The sequence below is a fragment of the Nesoenas mayeri genome (assembly GCF_963082525.1).
Source record: "Nesoenas mayeri genome assembly, chromosome: 10".
NCBI classification, from domain to species: Eukaryota; Metazoa; Chordata; class Aves; order Columbiformes; family Columbidae; genus Nesoenas; species Nesoenas mayeri.
Window position 1 is genome coordinate 5,017,087 of NC_137560.1, and position 17,576 is coordinate 5,034,662.

At 43.6% G+C, this 17,576-nt stretch overlaps 1 protein-coding gene across 1 annotated transcript in view; it reads left to right on the forward strand.

Annotated features, from left to right (window-relative positions):
* The window catches only part of FGD3 (FYVE, RhoGEF and PH domain containing 3), a gene marked incomplete at its 5' end in the record, with an annotated part of 103,941 nt that extends 87,054 nt beyond the window's left edge, over positions 1-16,887 (forward strand). The window contains 4 exons of the mRNA XM_080350424.1: positions 5,426-5,548; positions 7,360-7,512; positions 10,266-10,406; positions 16,458-16,887. Of these exons, the coding sequence (XP_080206550.1) occupies positions 5,426-5,548; positions 7,360-7,512; positions 10,266-10,406; positions 16,458-16,682 (642 nt within the window). The 3' untranslated portion in view covers positions 16,683-16,887. The remainder of the gene's footprint in view (positions 1-5,425; positions 5,549-7,359; positions 7,513-10,265; positions 10,407-16,457) is intronic.
* Between the last annotated feature and the right edge of the window lie 689 nt (positions 16,888-17,576).

Genomic DNA, 17,576 nt, shown 5'->3' on the forward strand with positions numbered 1-17,576 from the left:
ATTTTCCCTTAGCAATTTTTAACGTATTTGTAGTCAGTTTTGTGATTAGTCCCCTGTATTAGTCCCCTGTTCCTCAAGTTACAGATGATACAGTGAGCTACCTGTGGGTCTTCAGTTTCTTAGGAAATGCAGATTTTAGTTGGAATTAAATTAAAAAAAGAAAAATTAGATCTTTATAGTTGGTTATACATAGTCATGTTAGTGATTTGTATAGTATATCTTGACACATTAAGCAATTTTCCTTAAGTTGCATATTTAAAGAAAAATTCAGTTTCTGAGATAGAAATAAAATTGAGTTGATCAAAAACACAAAGCTAAAAATATCCAAAATTCTGTCATATTGATTCTTGGATCTCATTTAGCTGTATTGTAGCAAATGGATAACATCAGCATGAGCAAGAATTCAGATGTTAGTTGCAGCTTTCAAAAATATTAATTTTTAATGATGACTTTGCTATAGAAACATCTCAGTGAGTGCTCGACAGAGGACGTTCTGTGCTTAAAACAGCTTCCTCATGCAAACCACTTGGTGGTAGTGGTGGTCAGCAAACTGGTGACTCCTTCCTCGGGTTCTGCTGAGCCTCCTGCCGACACTCTCAGGTTTTCTGCAGCATCGCACATTCACACAACGCGGCAGCGACAGCCCAGCGCAGGCAGCCTGAGCTGTGTGCTGCGCTGCATTGCTGTGGGCTGCGCTGCATTGCTGTGGGCTGCACAGCGGCACTGTGTGCTGCGCTGCATTGCTGTGTGCTGCGCTGCATTGCTGTGGGCTGTGCTGCATTGCTGTGTGCTGCACAGCGTCACTGTGTGCTGCGCTGCATTGCTGTGGGCTATGCTGCATTGCTGTGTGCTGCATAGCATCACTGTGGGCTGTGCTGCATTGCTGTGGGCTGCGCTGCATTGCTGTGTGCTGCACAGCGTCACTGTGGGCTGCACTGCATTGCTGTGGGCTGCACTGCATTGTTGTGTGCTGCACTGCATTGTTGTGTGCTGCACAGCATCACTGTGGGCTGTGCTATATTGCTGTGGGCTGCACTGCATCACTGGGCTGCTCTGCATCGCTATGGGCTGCACTGCATTGCTGTGGGCTGCGCTGCATTGTTGTGTGCTGCACAGCATCGCTGTGGGCTGCGCTGCATCGCTGTGGGCTGCGCTGCATCGCTGTGGGCTGCGCTGCATCACTGTGGGCTGCACTGCATTGCTGTGGGCTGCGCTGCATTGCTGTGTGCTGCACAGCATCACTGTGGGCTGCACTGCATTGCTGTGGGCTGCGCTGCATCACTGTGGGCTGCACAGCATCACTGTGGGCTGCGCTGCATTACATTGCTGTGTGCTGCGCTGCGTCGCTGGGTGCTGCACAGCGTCACTGTGTGCTGCACTGCATTGCTGGGTACTGCACAGCATCACTGGGTGCTGCACTGCATTGCTGGGTGCTGCACAGCATCACTGTGTGCTGCGCTGCATTGCTGGGTGCTGCACTGCATTGCTGGGTGCTGCACAGCATCACTGTATGCTGCCCTGCATTGCTGGGTGCTGCACTGCATTGCTGGGTGCTGCACAGCGCCACTGCGTGCTGTGCTGCATTGCTGGGTGCTGCACAGCGTTACTGTGTGCTGCGCTGCATTGCTGGGTGCCGCACAGCGTTACTCACACTGTTTGTGCTCAACCATTGTCATGCACGAGGAAAATACAAGCCAGTGGAAGATTGTCTTACATGTAATCTTGCATGTATGACATTGGCGTATAGAGAAACAAACTAAACAATTCAGCTGCATTATGAAATACAAAATATACTATACAATTTAAATCAATTTCTCACGTATAATCAGCATTTCCAGTAGCACCTGCTGATGTTCTTCCCCATTGCAGGTATGTCCAAGTGTGTAATTTGTAAATGGAAAACATGAAGCTGCTTAAGCATAATAAGAAGAAAATTATTTGAATGCCCTTTGTTGCTTGTGTGTCTGCCCATGTAAGAGTCTCATCAGACCATGTATATATTGCACGTACAGCACTGAGGCTCAATTGCTACCCATCAGGTTCAGCGGCTTCAAAACAGAGCTGGGCACACCAAGAAAGATGAGAAATACAACAATTATTCCAGTGCATTAGTATCAAGGTATTCCAGTTGAAGCTAGAGCAGCTCTGTATTAGCTTCCCTCTTAACATGCATCAACAGTAAATAATGTTCCTTGTATAATAAAGGGCACGGTTGCAAAGTGACTGTTAAATTTGTCTTTGATGAACAAGGTTTGTGAATTATCATGCATGTCCTTGTTTTCTCCAAAACCCGCTCTGTTCAGCTGGCGTGCAGTTAAAAGTACATGGCAAGGTCACCGTCCTGAGCCGTTGGGCTGGGATCAGGGGGCTGCCCGCGCGGCGAGGTCTCATCGTTTTCACAGGGATGGAAAGCAAAGGGCTTCTTAATTCCTTCTCAATGTCAGCAGTTAAATAACATAATATTGAATAAGCCTTTCTTCTGTAATTGCTCATTGAAATTTTCCAAGTCATAAAGAAAATACATTTTCAGTTTTATCATCTTTTCTACAGCTGCAATAGCAGTGTTTCAGATAGTCGTGTTCTCACCGTATTCCCATAATGTTGAGAAATATTATGAAACATTGCTGGTATTCATCAAACACTTAAAGACCTCTTTCTACAGGGCCTGTTTTTATTAGTGAAGTTAGTATTAAATGTTTGTTGTACGCTATACCACAAGTTAAATGGTCTAAAATAAAAGCTCATGCATAACTGTCATAACAAATCTTGTCCAATATAATACCCCTTCTGCTTTTTTTCCTTTGTCAAATAGATGGGTCATGTGTTGCTGAAAGTGAACACTGTCCCAACTGTTTCACATTGAGGAGTAAGTCAAATATGAGACCCGTTAGAGGATCCATCCAGCTTGAGTCTCTCTGTGTTACATGGGTCATGATGGATATCCCTATTGAAGTACAAATCAAATTAAGCAATTTCTACATGAAGCAAGTCCATTCAAGTCATGGTAAAGGAACTTCAGCATTTTTCCTGTGCAGGCACGTGTAGGTATCAATTGAAAGCCAAAACCTGCTTTTGTTTAGCATTTGTGAAGATGATCTTCCAGGCACAGTTCACAAAGCTAAATGGCACCTTCATTTACGCTCTTGCAGTGCCAGTAGCTCTAGTGAAATTGTATTTAACATAAGAATCAAAAGGCTCATTATGCTATATACAAATTTTAACTACTAAGAAGAGGAAGAATAAGATTTGACCAGTGAGGAAATGCTCTGATCTAACAACTTCAGGGGAACCCATCCCTAGCTAGTGGAAGGAAAATTACTCTTCTAAAAAATTAAATAGCATTAGCATCAAAATCAGAATGAGAAACGCCTGACTTTAGCCAATATATATGTTACAAATAAAAAAGCTACTCTGTAGATTGCTCGGTAAGAGCTTTTCAAATCGCCTTAATTATGTGCGTTACGTGGAGGGGCCTAATAGAGTCTGAAAGGGATGTTTTTGCCAGCGATTCATTCGGGTGGTGTAATTCCATGGCATACTGGTTACATCTGGTTCTTCACAAGAAAAGTGAAATCCTGCACTCCACTTTTGTGTGGGCGAGGACCTGGGTTTGCGGGCGTTCTGTTTAGCCGAGCAGTTGGGGTGTACGTATATGGTGCAGTGATTTTCCTGCATGAACAAACCCGTGTGACTGTGCTTCACCAAGCTGAGTTGCAAAACATCCTCTGTGCTTGTGTACAAGTTTGAAATGTTACTATTGCAGCTATAGAAAAGATAATAAAAATGAAAAGGGCCAATCCAATTAGAAGTAATTAGTTGTGGTTTTGTTGTGTAATGCCATGACAAGCCCGGGTGGTTTCAATAGCTCTGCTGAAAACAATGTGCTTCCCTGCACAGCAGGGACTTGTGGAGACGGCGGGATGGGGGAGCCGTGTCAGCTTGGAAAATTTGGTGGGGATTTGTTGTTTGTTGGTTGTTTGGTTTGGTTTTTAATTGGCCTGAAAATCTGTACTGGTGACTTCTGCAGGTTAGTTGGCACTAAGGTGAGGCCGCAGGGCAATTGGCAGAATTTCCACAGGGCTGATGCCACCTGCCTGGTGCTCCTGGGGAGCTGTAATTGCTGCTGCCTCCCACCCCATATGCCCACAGCCTTGTGTTAAATAAAGGCTTTGAAGAAGGGGGAATTTGAGCCAGTTCTTCTCTCTCAGGGGGACTTAAGTTGTGACGTGGGTGGTTTAAAGGGAATGAGGGTGTCAAGGAGTCCAGAATGTGTGTAACCTCCAGTGACCCCTATCTTCACCTGGTTGACTTTCAGACAGAATGTAAGATACTTCTGCTCTTTCAGTGTAGAGGAAGTGTTTCTTCTCCCACTGGTTTGTTAACTGATTGTGTCAAGCAAACAAAAACGAAGAGAGTTACCCAGCCTCTTGTCATGCAAGAGCTGTGCCACAGGACCACGGTACAGCCACCTCCTTGGGGCTGGGACCTCCGCGCAGATGGCGCCTGGCTGGGGGTGCCCTGGGCGCACCCCCAGGAAGCTGCTGATCCCTTCACAGAGCCGTCCCGGCTGGGGAGGGGGAACAGTCTTTATGTATTTCAAAGAGAAAACAAAACAGGGGGCCTGCTTGAAGTTCCATGGGAAGCTGTATGTTTATGAACCGCACGTGGTTGTGTTAAAGCTCTTCAGTCTATCAGAAAATTGTACAACTGTGTTTAATTATACTGAGTGACCTCATGCACCAGCTTAGGTGCTTAGCGTAAGGGGGTGAACTTGCTTGGCTACCTGGGCAGCTGATAGAAAGCGTCTTCTGCCAAGAGCAACTGGCAGCAGGTGCTTGATGTTGGTGTCCATGCCTTCCCAAGGGGCTCAGTGTTTCCTCCTGGGCTGGGAAGGAACCTCCGGAAACTCCTACATTGAGCGTTTGAAATGGGGTGGTGCAAAAATCCGCTGCCAGCACCATTCACATCTTCATTCCAGCCATTTTTCCCAAAACCTTCGTATCTCCACCCTCAAAAAAAAACAGAAGAGTTTACAACACACTCACAAAGTCAACAGCTTTTACCTTCACCGAGTCACGTTGCAGCAGGGAGGAAAAGGCAAGTGCTGGAAGGAAAGTTCTTGAGAACCCGCATTGCCGGTTCCTCCTCACCAGCCTGGGACATGAGGTCGCTCGGTGACCGTCAGGGCACAAGTAGGCAGGGGGGACTTGAAGAACTGGCTCGAGCAATGTGCGATCACATAATGCCACAGCAGAAACAGCCATCCAGCCGGAGGCCGTGGGCAGAGCTGACGGGCATTCTTTTCTAAAATGGTGTGAAACCCAAAGAGGATCTTTGTCAGTAGGAGAACACCATGAATTGTTTGGTGATCTCTTTTATATATTTTTTTTTCCTCTTAATCACATAATTGTGCTCTTCATTTCAGAGTGATTCCTGTAGGAAATCTTCCAAATCCAAGCGAGACAAGGAGAAACAGGCTTGCAAGAGCTGCAGCGAAAGCTTCAACTCCATCACTAAAAGGCGGCACCACTGTAAGCAGTGCGGGGCAGTAAGTATCAGGACACGCTGAGCTTTGTAGTTTCTTCTGCAGAGACCGTTGGAGACAATTGTTAATTTTCTCAGTGCAGGAACTGAAAGGTGTTCTGCTTCGCAGCAGGTCAGTGACAGAGCAGATCTTTCCACTTGCTTTATTCCCTGCAGTTATCACAGGAATAAAGGGCGAAACTCTGGTGCAATGGGCCTAGTCTGTGCTGTTTTAAAGGCAAATACAGCACCTCGGTGGATAAAAAGAAAAGTGGTGCCTTCCTTGGGGATGTGCGTGTGTCTGGGGAGAGGGTTGTCTGCTCTATTTTGTTTGCAGAGACAGAATGGCCTTCTGACGGCCGTACTGCACACACCAGCAATTCCAGGATAAACAGCTGAATGTACCATATTAAAGATGGATGAGATCTTCTTTCCCTAAAGTAGAGTCGTCAAAACTTGCTTGTGCCAAAGTGGATTCCTCCTGCTTAAGAAGTCAAAAGAAACCAGTCCTAGAGATTCAGGGCAGGTTATTGAAGGCTCTCAGCCGCCCTTCCCCAGTGCCATTTACTAACAGCTTAATTCTCAGGTTTTTTTCTGAAAATCACAACCGCAGCCAAGATGAGATTGATTTCTGCAATATGACTTGAAACCTGCCTTCCTTGGCTTATGTTCCTAATGTAACTAGTACAGAATAGTCTTATTTAAATACCATTATTCATTTGAAGTGAAGATAAATTTTCAGCTGAAGAGAGGCCTAAATGTTTAGGATGTTTAAAGGAACTTCAGTCGCTGCAATTAAAATAAAATCACACTTTTGCACTGGATTTGGGATTTTCATCCTTCCAGGTTTGTTTTTATTAATAATTACTAAAATCATGAAATAGATTTCTGGAGGTTTAAAATGTTCCATTGCAAAGCTCAGTATTACTAAAGAAATGAAATAAAAGCTTTCTCCCATGGACAGAGAGATAACAAAGATTATATTCTTAATGATTTATTGTTAAACAGCTGTTGGTTATGTGATGTTTTGTGATGTGGCAATAACATTCAAATCAAAGAAGTTAATTCGTCTCAAGGAAAGACTATTGTGTTTCTAAAGATGCTAGCTTGCTTTTGTTTATATAACTTCACTTAACACTTGGTGAATTAAGGCAGTTACCTTCATATAGTAATTAACATCTCACAGTGAAGCATATAACAACATGTACTTGCACCTGAAGGGCATTTGTAGTGTGGTGTTGTACAGTAAATTCCAAGTGGGTGTTGGATTTTTAGTGTGCAAACAGGTCCCAGAGCTGCAGCTCCATCACTCCTCACAGGCACGGGTTTCGTGGCACAGAGGAAAGGAGTCAAAAGTTGTTAATCTGACATCAGACAAACAGTTTTTAATGGATAATATATTGGGCTATGTTCTTGAAATGGGCAGTGATTTTTGGATTCCTTAGTTCTTTCAGGATGAACTGCCTAAGTGATGAGGAAGCATCAGGCACATTTACTCTGAAAATCAGTCCTTCCTAGACCATTATATAGACCTATTTCCTTTGTCAACCTAGACTCTTTTGGACTCATCAAGGCTTATAAGAGAAGCAGACTTGCATGATGTTAATCATCAAGTGTTTCCTAAAAGGCGTATGTTTTCTTTTAGTGCACAGCATGGGGTCACAAAAATGTGAATTTTTATTGGAGGTAAATAAAGAAAATGTATCGGCCTCTCTATCTTACACTTACATTACTTTTCTGGATTTTACTGTAATAACATCTGCTCTGCAAGTCACTTTCCTTGGAGAAGGGTTATGTTTTAATGATGACTAATAAAGCACCATCTTTCTGTTACAGGTGATCTGTGCAAAATGCTCCGAGTTTAAACCACTTGCCGATAACAGCCGTCACAATCGAGTGTGTAAAGAGTGTTTTCTGCAGTTACCAGCAAGCCCGTGCAGCGCTGGAGTGGAAGCAGCCGGGGAACAAAAGAGAAGAGCAGCTGCGGAGGTACGGTATTTCATAAGAAACCTTTGGTGTCCCTTTATTTTTCTTTTTTTTTCTTTTTTTTTAATAAATAAAATTGTTTCATTATCTTTTTTGCCCTCACCATGATATTTGACGCTCTGGCTTGTAATTCACTTTGAATGTGCATGGCAGCCTGAATGCTGTTTGTAAATGGTGAGCGTCCATTGTAGGATGCTGATCATACAGGGGAGCACACAGGTTTTGCAGCCAACCTTCAGCTTTCAAAGTAACAAAAAAAGAGGACAAACTTCTGGCTTCTTTTTATTATGGTGCGTTTCCAATCTTGAGTTATGCACAATAGCTATTGGCCAAGCTTGGCAAAATCAGAATTGGTTTTTTTCACTTTAAACTTTGTATAGAAGATCTTTTTGCACTCCTTATTTCACATCCTGGCAAAATATCATTGAAACAGTTTTTTTCTTGGTTGATCATGCAAAAGTACGGCATCCTTTGGGAAGGCTGTAAGGATTCACTGAAACTTTCTTGAACCTGCTGTAATGCAGACTCTTTTCTCCAAGACCTGACTTCTGCAAATTATCCTGTGCAAACTGCCGCTTCACAAGCGCTACAGATGTCACCAAGCTGTATACCAGGATAACGGCACAACCTACCGTTATTTTTTAAACAAGACCAAGGAACATGTTGTCAAACTGATTTGTTTTATCCTCATCCACAACAACTGAACCTTCACTTACCAATGGTTTTTTAGATGATGGGCAGAGCTGTGAGTACCATTACATGCTGCGCTTTTCGCAGTCCACCTTGAAGAAAAGGTTTTGTATTTATTTTAGTGGAGCTGGGTCTCTTTAGCTTGGAGAAGAGGAGACTGAGGGGGGACTCATTCCTGGGGATCAATATGGAAAGGGGGAGTGTCAGGAGGATGGAGCCAGGCTCTTCTGGTGACAACCAGTGACAGGACAAGGGGCAATGGGTTCAAACTGGAACACAAGAGGTTCCACTGAAAGATGAGAAGAAACTTGTTCCTGGTGAGGGTGGCAGAGCCTGGCCCAGGCTGCCCAGGGGGGTTGTGGAGTCTCCTTCTCTGCAGACATTCCAACCCGCCTGGACACCTTCCTGTGTAACCTCATCTGGGTGTTCCTGCTCCATGGGGGGATTGCACTGGATGGGCTTTCCAGGGCCCTTCAACCCCTGACATTCTGGGATTCTGTGAAACACAACCAGAAATCACTGCAGGTGTAAAAGAGGACGTTCATCTCCGTTGAAAGTGGACTCACAGGGGCACATCTTCTGGGAGTATATCAGATTCTCACAACAGCCACTGACACAATGAGAAGGTCATCACAAATCATCCTTCCCCTGATGTGCTGACCTATGCCATCACTGGGAATTGTTGCAGCCTATACTGAAAATCACCTTACCTTGAAAAATGTTGTTGTGGAAGCCACTCCTGAGAGCCACCAGACTGCTGCCAGCCTTGTTATACTCCTCAGAACCAAGTGACATGGGAAAGAGCTGGACTCTGAGCAAGAGACATAAACCTGCCCGCGCATCTCCGGAGCTCCTGGAATAAATGCTTCCTCAAGGAGTCTTAGGCTCTACCCTGCTCTGCTTTCCAATACATCAGGTTTCTTTCCAGCCTGCTAAATGTACCTACACAGGTATAATCACACCAGCACGGTGTGCCAGAGTGAAGCTGAGTGCTGCTCAGGTGCTTTGTCAACTTTTGTACCCAGACACAGCCAGAATCTCAGGAAGACAAAGTGGGGCACAGCTACAAATGCACTTTGTCTCTCCTGAACTGCTGTGTCTGCAGAGAAGATTCTGGATCAGGAGCTTGGTACCATCGGAACTTCAGATATACACAACAGCTATGCCTACAGATGATCAGGACGTAATATGTTTCAGTACAGACTGTGGTATCTCCTGATAAACTTTCTAGCGCTGTTTCCGCGGAGCTGTTGGCCAGTGAAGTGAGAACCTACCCCAGCGCAGCTGAGAGCTCGGTTCATCTGAAAAGGCAAAGAGCAAAGCGGTGAAATGTGACCTATGGTCTTACTCCAGAAAACAAATTAGAGCAGAAAGCTGTCTTTTTTCGCTCATATTTTCAGGCTTCTAGCCTTGTGCCAAATCTTCAAAGGATCAGGTAAAATGCAAGAAAGGTATATAGAAAAGAAAGATCAGAGCTGATCTGCTTCTTTCCCTCCTATTTACTTTCTTAACAAGCTTAGTAGCATCTGAGGAGATTCCCACTTTACAAATGTTATTGCTAGAAATCCCCAGGAGGCTTCTGTGCAAAGTCTAATCTGAACAGGGATTCTGTTTTTCTTTGCTTTCTATCAAAAGACAAACATTTCTTTCAACCCTTTTCTGCCCCAGTGTGCTCTGATTTGTCTAACGTCTCCACATCCACGCACCAGCAGTGTCTGCTAATACACCTTTTTCGTTAATTTGAAAACATCTTCCAGCCTATTTTGCTAAGTAAGAAACTAGCTGCATCATCTTAATTGCTATTGTGAATTTACTGGGCAGGAGTGGAATTGAGCTTCATGTACACTGGGAGCACTGGTTCAATATCCATTTCTGTTACATGGAATTGTGCTATTTCTTGGGGGTATATAATGATGCTTCAACTTTTGTTCAGTTACAGGTTATCCAATGTTTTCCGTACAGTATTATTTTACTCTGGACAACTTAAGTATGTTTTATACTTAATTCTAAGTATTTTGCCCATGTAAGCGTCAATGAATATGGCTCTTTTTTTCTTCTTTGTGCAGAAGCAAAGCATCTTGGCAGCTGAAAACAGCCTCTTCAGCAGCTACCTCCAGTTCCTTGAAAAGGGGAAGACTTGGTACAAAATGTGGGTGACCATCCCCAAGACTGAACCTCTTGTTCTGTATCTGCAAGGAAGCAGCCAGGTAAAATGACATTCATGAGGGTTAACACCAAAAAAAACACCAAAAAGTTTAAATAGATCAAGCTGAGAAATAGGTCAAAGGATTTGGCTTGGTTTCAACAACAGAAACTGAAGTTGGTGTTCTGAATCTAGCACAAAACCTCAGAGATTTCAGATTTCCTTGTTATCTGTAGTTACTGCTGACAGGGCTGTGAACAAATGTTTAGGCTCATAGCGTTTCAGTTTTTTAATGAAAAAGGACAAAACAGGGGTCATTTGGTTGTGCTTTGGCTTTTTTAGAGGTTTTACACAGGTATATTCAAGGTTTTCTTACCCTGTCATTAAGGAAAGCACTTTCCTGTAAAATGGCCAGGGCTGCAAAGCAGTCTGAATATTGCAATTGCTGGTTCAAGCTTTTCGGGTTTTTTTAAACCTAGTTCTGGATTGAGAGGGTCGAGGAATTTGTGGAAATGTGGATGTTCTTCCGCATGAAAAATGGACTGTGTGTGGTACAGCTCCTTGTCACAGCATCATGGGATTTTTATCTTTACTTGAAATAATTACTGTGGTGAGGATCATTTATTTTTTAAATTGTGCTGTTGAAGTTAACTAGCGTTGTGTGTGATGAAAGCCAAGTGATGGAAATACTTATGTCCAGGATAGAACATCCGAAATAGAAATATCAGTCATGCTTTCTTAGTGCTGAAGATAAAGGATGACAATCGTGAAATGAGATTCCCCCTATCCAGTTTTGTATTTGGCATCTGATGTGTTTATATGCAGCTTTGTTTTATCTCCTGGGTGGGATGGAAGAAGAAATGGGTCTGAATTCAGTCCACCATTACCCTGCTGTGATTGTAGGGTTTGCTTTGTACCAGCGTCGGTTTGTACGGCTGTAGCTTGGAGCAGTCTGGGAACTCAATATTACCCGTGATTTTATAAAGTAAAGCTTATAACGTCAAGCTTCCCCCGTAGCAAACCTTCGACTAAAACTACGCCTCGTCTTTGGAAGTGTGTTCGTTTTGCTGCTTGTCAGCAAGAACAGCTCTAGTTTCGAACAAGTGTGTGATGTTTGAAGGCCCCCGGCCTCCCAACCGGCTCGGCAGGAGACGCGGGACTGAAATTACCAGCTGGAAAAGCAAACGGCCTCCGACAAAGCACTGAAATGCATGCAACAAACCCAATCTTTACATCTCTCTGGAGCCAGGGTCTGGGGAGAGGAAGAAAGCTTTAAAAAGCAAAGCAGGGAGGATGGATTCGCTGTAAAACTTTTTCACTAGTAGGAAAACTGTTGCCCTGGACCAGGGCGTGCTCTGTATCCCGTTCAAACAAGGCAGCATCTCGCACGGGGCAGCCTGGGGAAGGAGAGTGGGAAGAGAGGGAGAGAGGTCTACATGCTTTGGCCTTCTTCACCCAGGAGCAACGTATGTCATAGAATCATTTTGGTTGGAAGAGACGCTTAAGATCATCGAGTCCAACCATAACTTTGACACTAAACCATGTCCCTGAGAACCTCATCTATACATCTAAGAGATGACTGGAATGAGGAGGTGAGAGGAAGCAACACCTCTTATGACCTAGAGAGAGAGTTTCTCCTAGTGCCGAACCAGTCATCTCAGGACAGCACAAGTAATAACCCATGGGCCATAAATCAGCTGTGTTTAGTGCACGGCAGAATGATGCTTGATTGTTCAGGCCCCCTCCTGAGAGCTGCGCAAAGCCAGGCTTGGAAGCTGGAGGAGCTTCTGTGCTTCAGATTCTACATTACTTTGTTCCATGCCCCGCCAAATTTGATCTTGAGCCTCTGTTGATATTATTAGTAAGATCCTATTTTTTATGGGAAAAGGGTGCCTTTGACACTGATTGTCGATTTTATGACAGTTAAATTTAGTGGTTAGTGTCCTCCACTATTTTAGGTGTGAGATAAATCTCCCAATAAAGCATCAGGAAAGCACACAGGGCAAGGTTGATCTATCTCACATTCAATAACCGAGCCAGAATTTACTATCAAGAGCAACCAGCTGCAGGCTGAGGCTGAAACAACGAAAATGAGTCGCTTCTTCAAGGCCCTGCTGCTCCCACTCGTATGTATACTTTCTTCAATTTGCATCCAACTGAAGGAGAAAATTATGAAGCAAATCCCATTCCTTGATATTAAACCAACGTTCTTGTTAGTCCTGGTTCACACAGTGTACAAGACTTCTGAGAAAAATCGCTTCTAGAGCTTCTTTCCTGCTGGGCGAGTGTCTGGAATGAAGCTACTCGTGTGCTCGGATGTTATTTCCCCAGATGTTGTTTTGTTTTGTACAACCACATCTATGTCTCTCTCAAATCTCTTTAGGCCTGCAAAGAAGCATTTCAGTGCCTAAAAAAAAAAAGAGGTGCTTTTAGGGAATAATATCGCCAACAGTGGTATTAAAGGTCTTGAAACACAGACCAAGTGAAGCATGACCGTAGGAGTTTGAAATTTGGGGGATTATTTTGCAAAGGAACAGAAAGAATAGTTGCCTCTTGGGAAGACAGAGTAAACCAAACTGAATCTGGAGCTTCTGATACAGTAAAAGCCTTGAAGCTTCTGTTCTCTGCATCCCTGGCCCTCACATGGAAGAAGGGTATACCAGTGCAAATGGAAATACGACTTGTGGCCTTTAATATAGCGAGAAAACTGCTCTTTTGCTTCAGATCCTTGTTCCATGAGAATGAATTAATCCCCTGAGTGTTCACGGTTTAAGTCTTGCATAAGGCTTTATGCATGAGGATAAAATTCACAGCACATTTTGGTATGGAAATCATGCCAGTTTTATCTGTCCTCAAACTGAAACAGAATTTGTGCAGCTGTTTGTCATGTTAATCTGAGTGGAATTAGAAGAGCTTCCTTACAAGCAAAGACCACCTCAAGCTTAAGGATCAGCAGTTTTATAGACATCTCTCTGTATTTCCAAGGACTCTTCCTGGAGCTTCTGCCCCTGTTGGCCTTGTAAAATACGCAGCTACCCCCAGAGCTCTGACACTGACTTACATGTGGTTGAGAAATGCAGAGTTCAGGAGCCCCAGCTAACCAGAAAAGTAATGAATTTTGGAGAAATATGGAGTGTACATCTAGTATAATGATAGCTAGTGCACATAATAATAATCAGGTTTGATCCACGAGAAAATTTTGCTTTCCAATTTCTGAAGAAAAATCTTCTATTCGTCACGTAAATGTGATTTACTACTCCTAGAAAATAAGGGAGTAGCTGAGTTTTGAAGTTGAGCTCTGGGTTTTAGAGAAGTATTTTTGTCAGTTGTCTATTGAGCCTGTTTAGGTGAAGCTTTAATTGACCCAGCGTGAAACTCTGCCTGTCCTTTTGCTTGGTCCTGCAGAGCTTTGCATCTCAGCACACCATCATGTCACAGGAGTCTACCAACAGTTTGTGCAAGGTTGGGACTGGATAGTAAATGGGTAGAGGGTGGAGTTTGGGTGCAAAACCACAGATTTTGTTTGCATGCTCAAAAGTAGTCTGGGAAAATGATAGTTGCCCATCAGTGGGTAGCTGTTGTTGTGTATATTTGTGTAAGAGAGCTTCTATGCTGCAGAGATGTGCGGTGTGAGAGGGATGTCTGTGCGGAGGAGCACGGGATCTGGAACTGCCCGTATGGTGGAACTGAGCTCTCCATTCCCAAGTCTTAAAGCCTGGGTGTTGTAATGGCTGTAATAGAACAATAAATGAATGCTGCTGTAATTACCTAGATAAATAATACATTAGTATTATGCCGCTTAGAGTGCACAATGCTTGTGATTGCTAACAGTATTATGCAATCAGTAGATTTTTGTGTATCACTCGCTATCACAAGGAAATGATTGAAATCAACCCTAAAGGGAAGCTCTTCTCAGCACTTGGTAGTTTGGTCTGATGAAAGACTGATATTGTGAAACCCTGGTGTGTTGCATACAGAAATAAATTAAAAAAAAAATAAATAATCAACCAGCCAAATGCAGTCGGCTTTGAAAAACTGAATATGACATCTCTCTGTAAGGCCTGTAAATCCTGCTTACGTGGTCAGTGTAGGACCCGAATTCAGAACAGCTCCTGGATGTCTCAGATCCAGAGATGCTCAGGGTCCCGCAGAGAGATCTGGTTTGGGATGCGGTGTGAGTGCAGGCTGAGTGCTTCACCTGTATCTGTCAGCAGCGCAGCTCTTCAGAGATAATTTCAATCCCTTCCTTTTGGATCAGGCAGGTACAGAGTGACAAAGGCATCATATTAAGAGAAGGGAGGAAGCAAGACCAAAGGCACTCTGCCTAATTTACCTGTGTCTGCTTGTGGTGGGTAGGTGTAACAGGTACAATTCAAACATCAATTTGCTCTTACGCTGCACTTCTTGGCTACAAACAATCATTTTTCATTGTCATGGGCAACCTTCAGTTTTACATATGACAAGTCTTAGTGTCTATTTTTGTAAAACAAGACCAGCAAAGCAGGCATGGTTGAGCTTGCATGTGTTCTTTTGCGTTTTGTGCTCATCAGTCCCATATTTGCTTGCTTTAGCATTGCCACGTATCCAGGCCTAGAGCTACTCTGTACATGCCAGTTTAAACTTCTGCACGTGCAAGAGCTCTCTGTGGTGCAGATGCAGTTGTGGTGTTGGGATGTAGAAGTTGTACGCTGCTTTTAACGCAACTTGCACTCAAACAATCAGTGTTTGACCCAAAGTTGATGTAAATCTCCTTGAACGACGCTTGGTCTTCAAGCAGGTGGACTCTGGCATTTTTTCATAACAATAACAAGTGGTAGATTAATTAATCAGAAAACTTGCGTTGATATAATCAAATGTGTAGACACATTTTTGACTGTGTAATTTTTGCCCCTTGATTTAAAGTGTGCGTTTGCATTGACTTGAGCAGTTCCGAAACTTCATTTATTTTTTTCCAGATTTACCATGTCATCTGCATTCAGTATGGGGTGACAAACGAATGACTTTGTCACTTCTCTGTGGGATGCCTTGGTAACTTTGGTGTGAGGCATTGAACTTGAGTGGGCTGCTACACAAGTAGCTGCTACAAGAGACACTGGCTTCTTCTAGATGCTTGATGCGTGCGTGGTTTAGACTTCAGTTTGGGGACCCACTTTTGAAAATGCTTTGCTGGCATCAGTTGAAACGAGTTGCTTGGTCATGGCACGGCCTTGCCAAAGTGTGCCGTCCCTGAGCACTCGGGAGAGGAGCTGCTTGATGGCCAAGACGTGCCTGCTGGGGAGCTGGATCGCTCCTTACATCTGGGAATCAATCTGGCCTTTAGGGGATGCTCAAGAGTCTGAGCTTTGACTTCTTTGACAGCTCTGAATGGCATCATTTGGACTATAGTTACCCAAGACCTTCTGAGAAGATTCACTGATTGATTTAAAATCTGAAATTCTCTTTCATTTCAAAGTCTCTTCCCTTCTAATTGGCTTTGTGTCCCTCAGTGTCCAGGTCTGCTTATTTACCTCCCTTAAACCGATCTTACAAATGTCCCACGAGGTTTGAAAGGGACTACACCGAACTATTCTCAGCTGGACCTGGTTGCCTGTACTTAATTGCAAAGAGGTTTTTGTAAAAGACAACACACATAAGTGGTGTGAAATGACATGAAAATCCCCGGCCATGCCACTGCTGGAGCCGTTCTCTTACTGTGAAAGGGAATCTGTTAAATAAGAAGGATAAAGCACCAACAAGTCATTGTCTTTTTATTGTTTTAAGTGAAGCAGTCGGTGTCACGGAACTGAAGGAGAAGCCGAATGCATGTGTGCTCTGCGCTGCAGCACGTGTGGCCCCGCGCTGGCTGTGTGGGCTCAGGGGACAACATGGGGGGGACAACAAGAGGGGTGGCACAGGGGCTGGGGAGAGCGGGGTGCAGCTCCCTGCTCCGAGCCCGTGTTGTAGGTGCAGGGTGGCGCACCTCCAACCACATCTGATTTCTTCAAAATGACTTTGAAACCGTTTGAAACAGGCGCTTCTTCAATCCCCTTGCGAGGAAATCTTTCCTCCCCGCGCGGTCCTCCCACGTCCGATCCCGTTTGTTGCCGGCTTTTTACATTTGTTCTTTCTTCTTTAGGATGGCCGGAGCCCACGTCCCGTTCCTCTGCCTGGGTACGAAGTCAGTTTACCAGGTTCTGGTGAGAAGTTTGAAGTGAAGCATGTTTTTAAGCTTTGCCAGTCCCAGCAAACTCTGTATTTCAGTGCGGAAGATGAAGAACTGCAGATGAAATGGATGGAAGTTCTCACCAAAGCAGCTAAAGGGGAAACAGAAGACACAGCTGAAGGGCTCAGCAACCCGTAGAGCGAGTTCCACTTAGTTTCTTTCCTACATGCTGTAAACCATCACTTGAATTCGGTATTCATGGCACTTTGGAATCTGTATGGCTTTATATTTTCATGTGTCTGCATAGGAAATTCAGTGGTTTCTCTCCTTTTATTGTACATTTCTCACGTACGGTAGTTACCTGGCATATAATTATGTTAAAGGAAAAGGTAGTTGTAGTTGTCGGTGGTGTCAATGCTGGTTTTAAAACAAAAGACGAGAAGAAAAGCATTAATTTTAACAAAGGTAATGGAAAACCATCGGTCTCTTGTTTTCCTAAATGTATATTTTCCAGTCCTTTCGATTGCTATTCAGTGCAGGATGTGTATAGTCTGTGATTAGTTCTATAAATGCTGCCTTTTAAGTTAAATGTTGTAAAGGCTTGTGCTGGCCACTGACATTCCCTTCTCTGTCCTTTCCCTCCTGGTAAAAGGTCTTTGTGATGTGTGAGCAATGTACTGAATATTTTCCCTTTGCTGAAACTATGTCTCTGCTATTTTGAGATGACCTGTTCCCAAGACAAATACTGTAGAAGGGACTTCTGCAAATGACTGCAAACTGTGCAGAAAAGAACATTAAGAAGCCTCATTGATTTTAAGCATTTATAATACTGTTTTGTTTTCTTTCCAAGCCGATACCTTCCTTCCTTCTATTTGATCCCATTCTGATGTAAGTGAACAAATGTTTTATACTGCAAACTGGGTTGTGATCAATAAACAAGAACATTTTTAGTACACGCAGCACAAAAAGGTGACTTTTTTGTTGTATGAGTTAATTTAAAAGTGACCTAGGGTTTATTTATATAATTTGTAAATAATGTTTCATAAGTATTTTAAGAATTTTTAAAAGATCTCAACTAATTAACAGGATTTA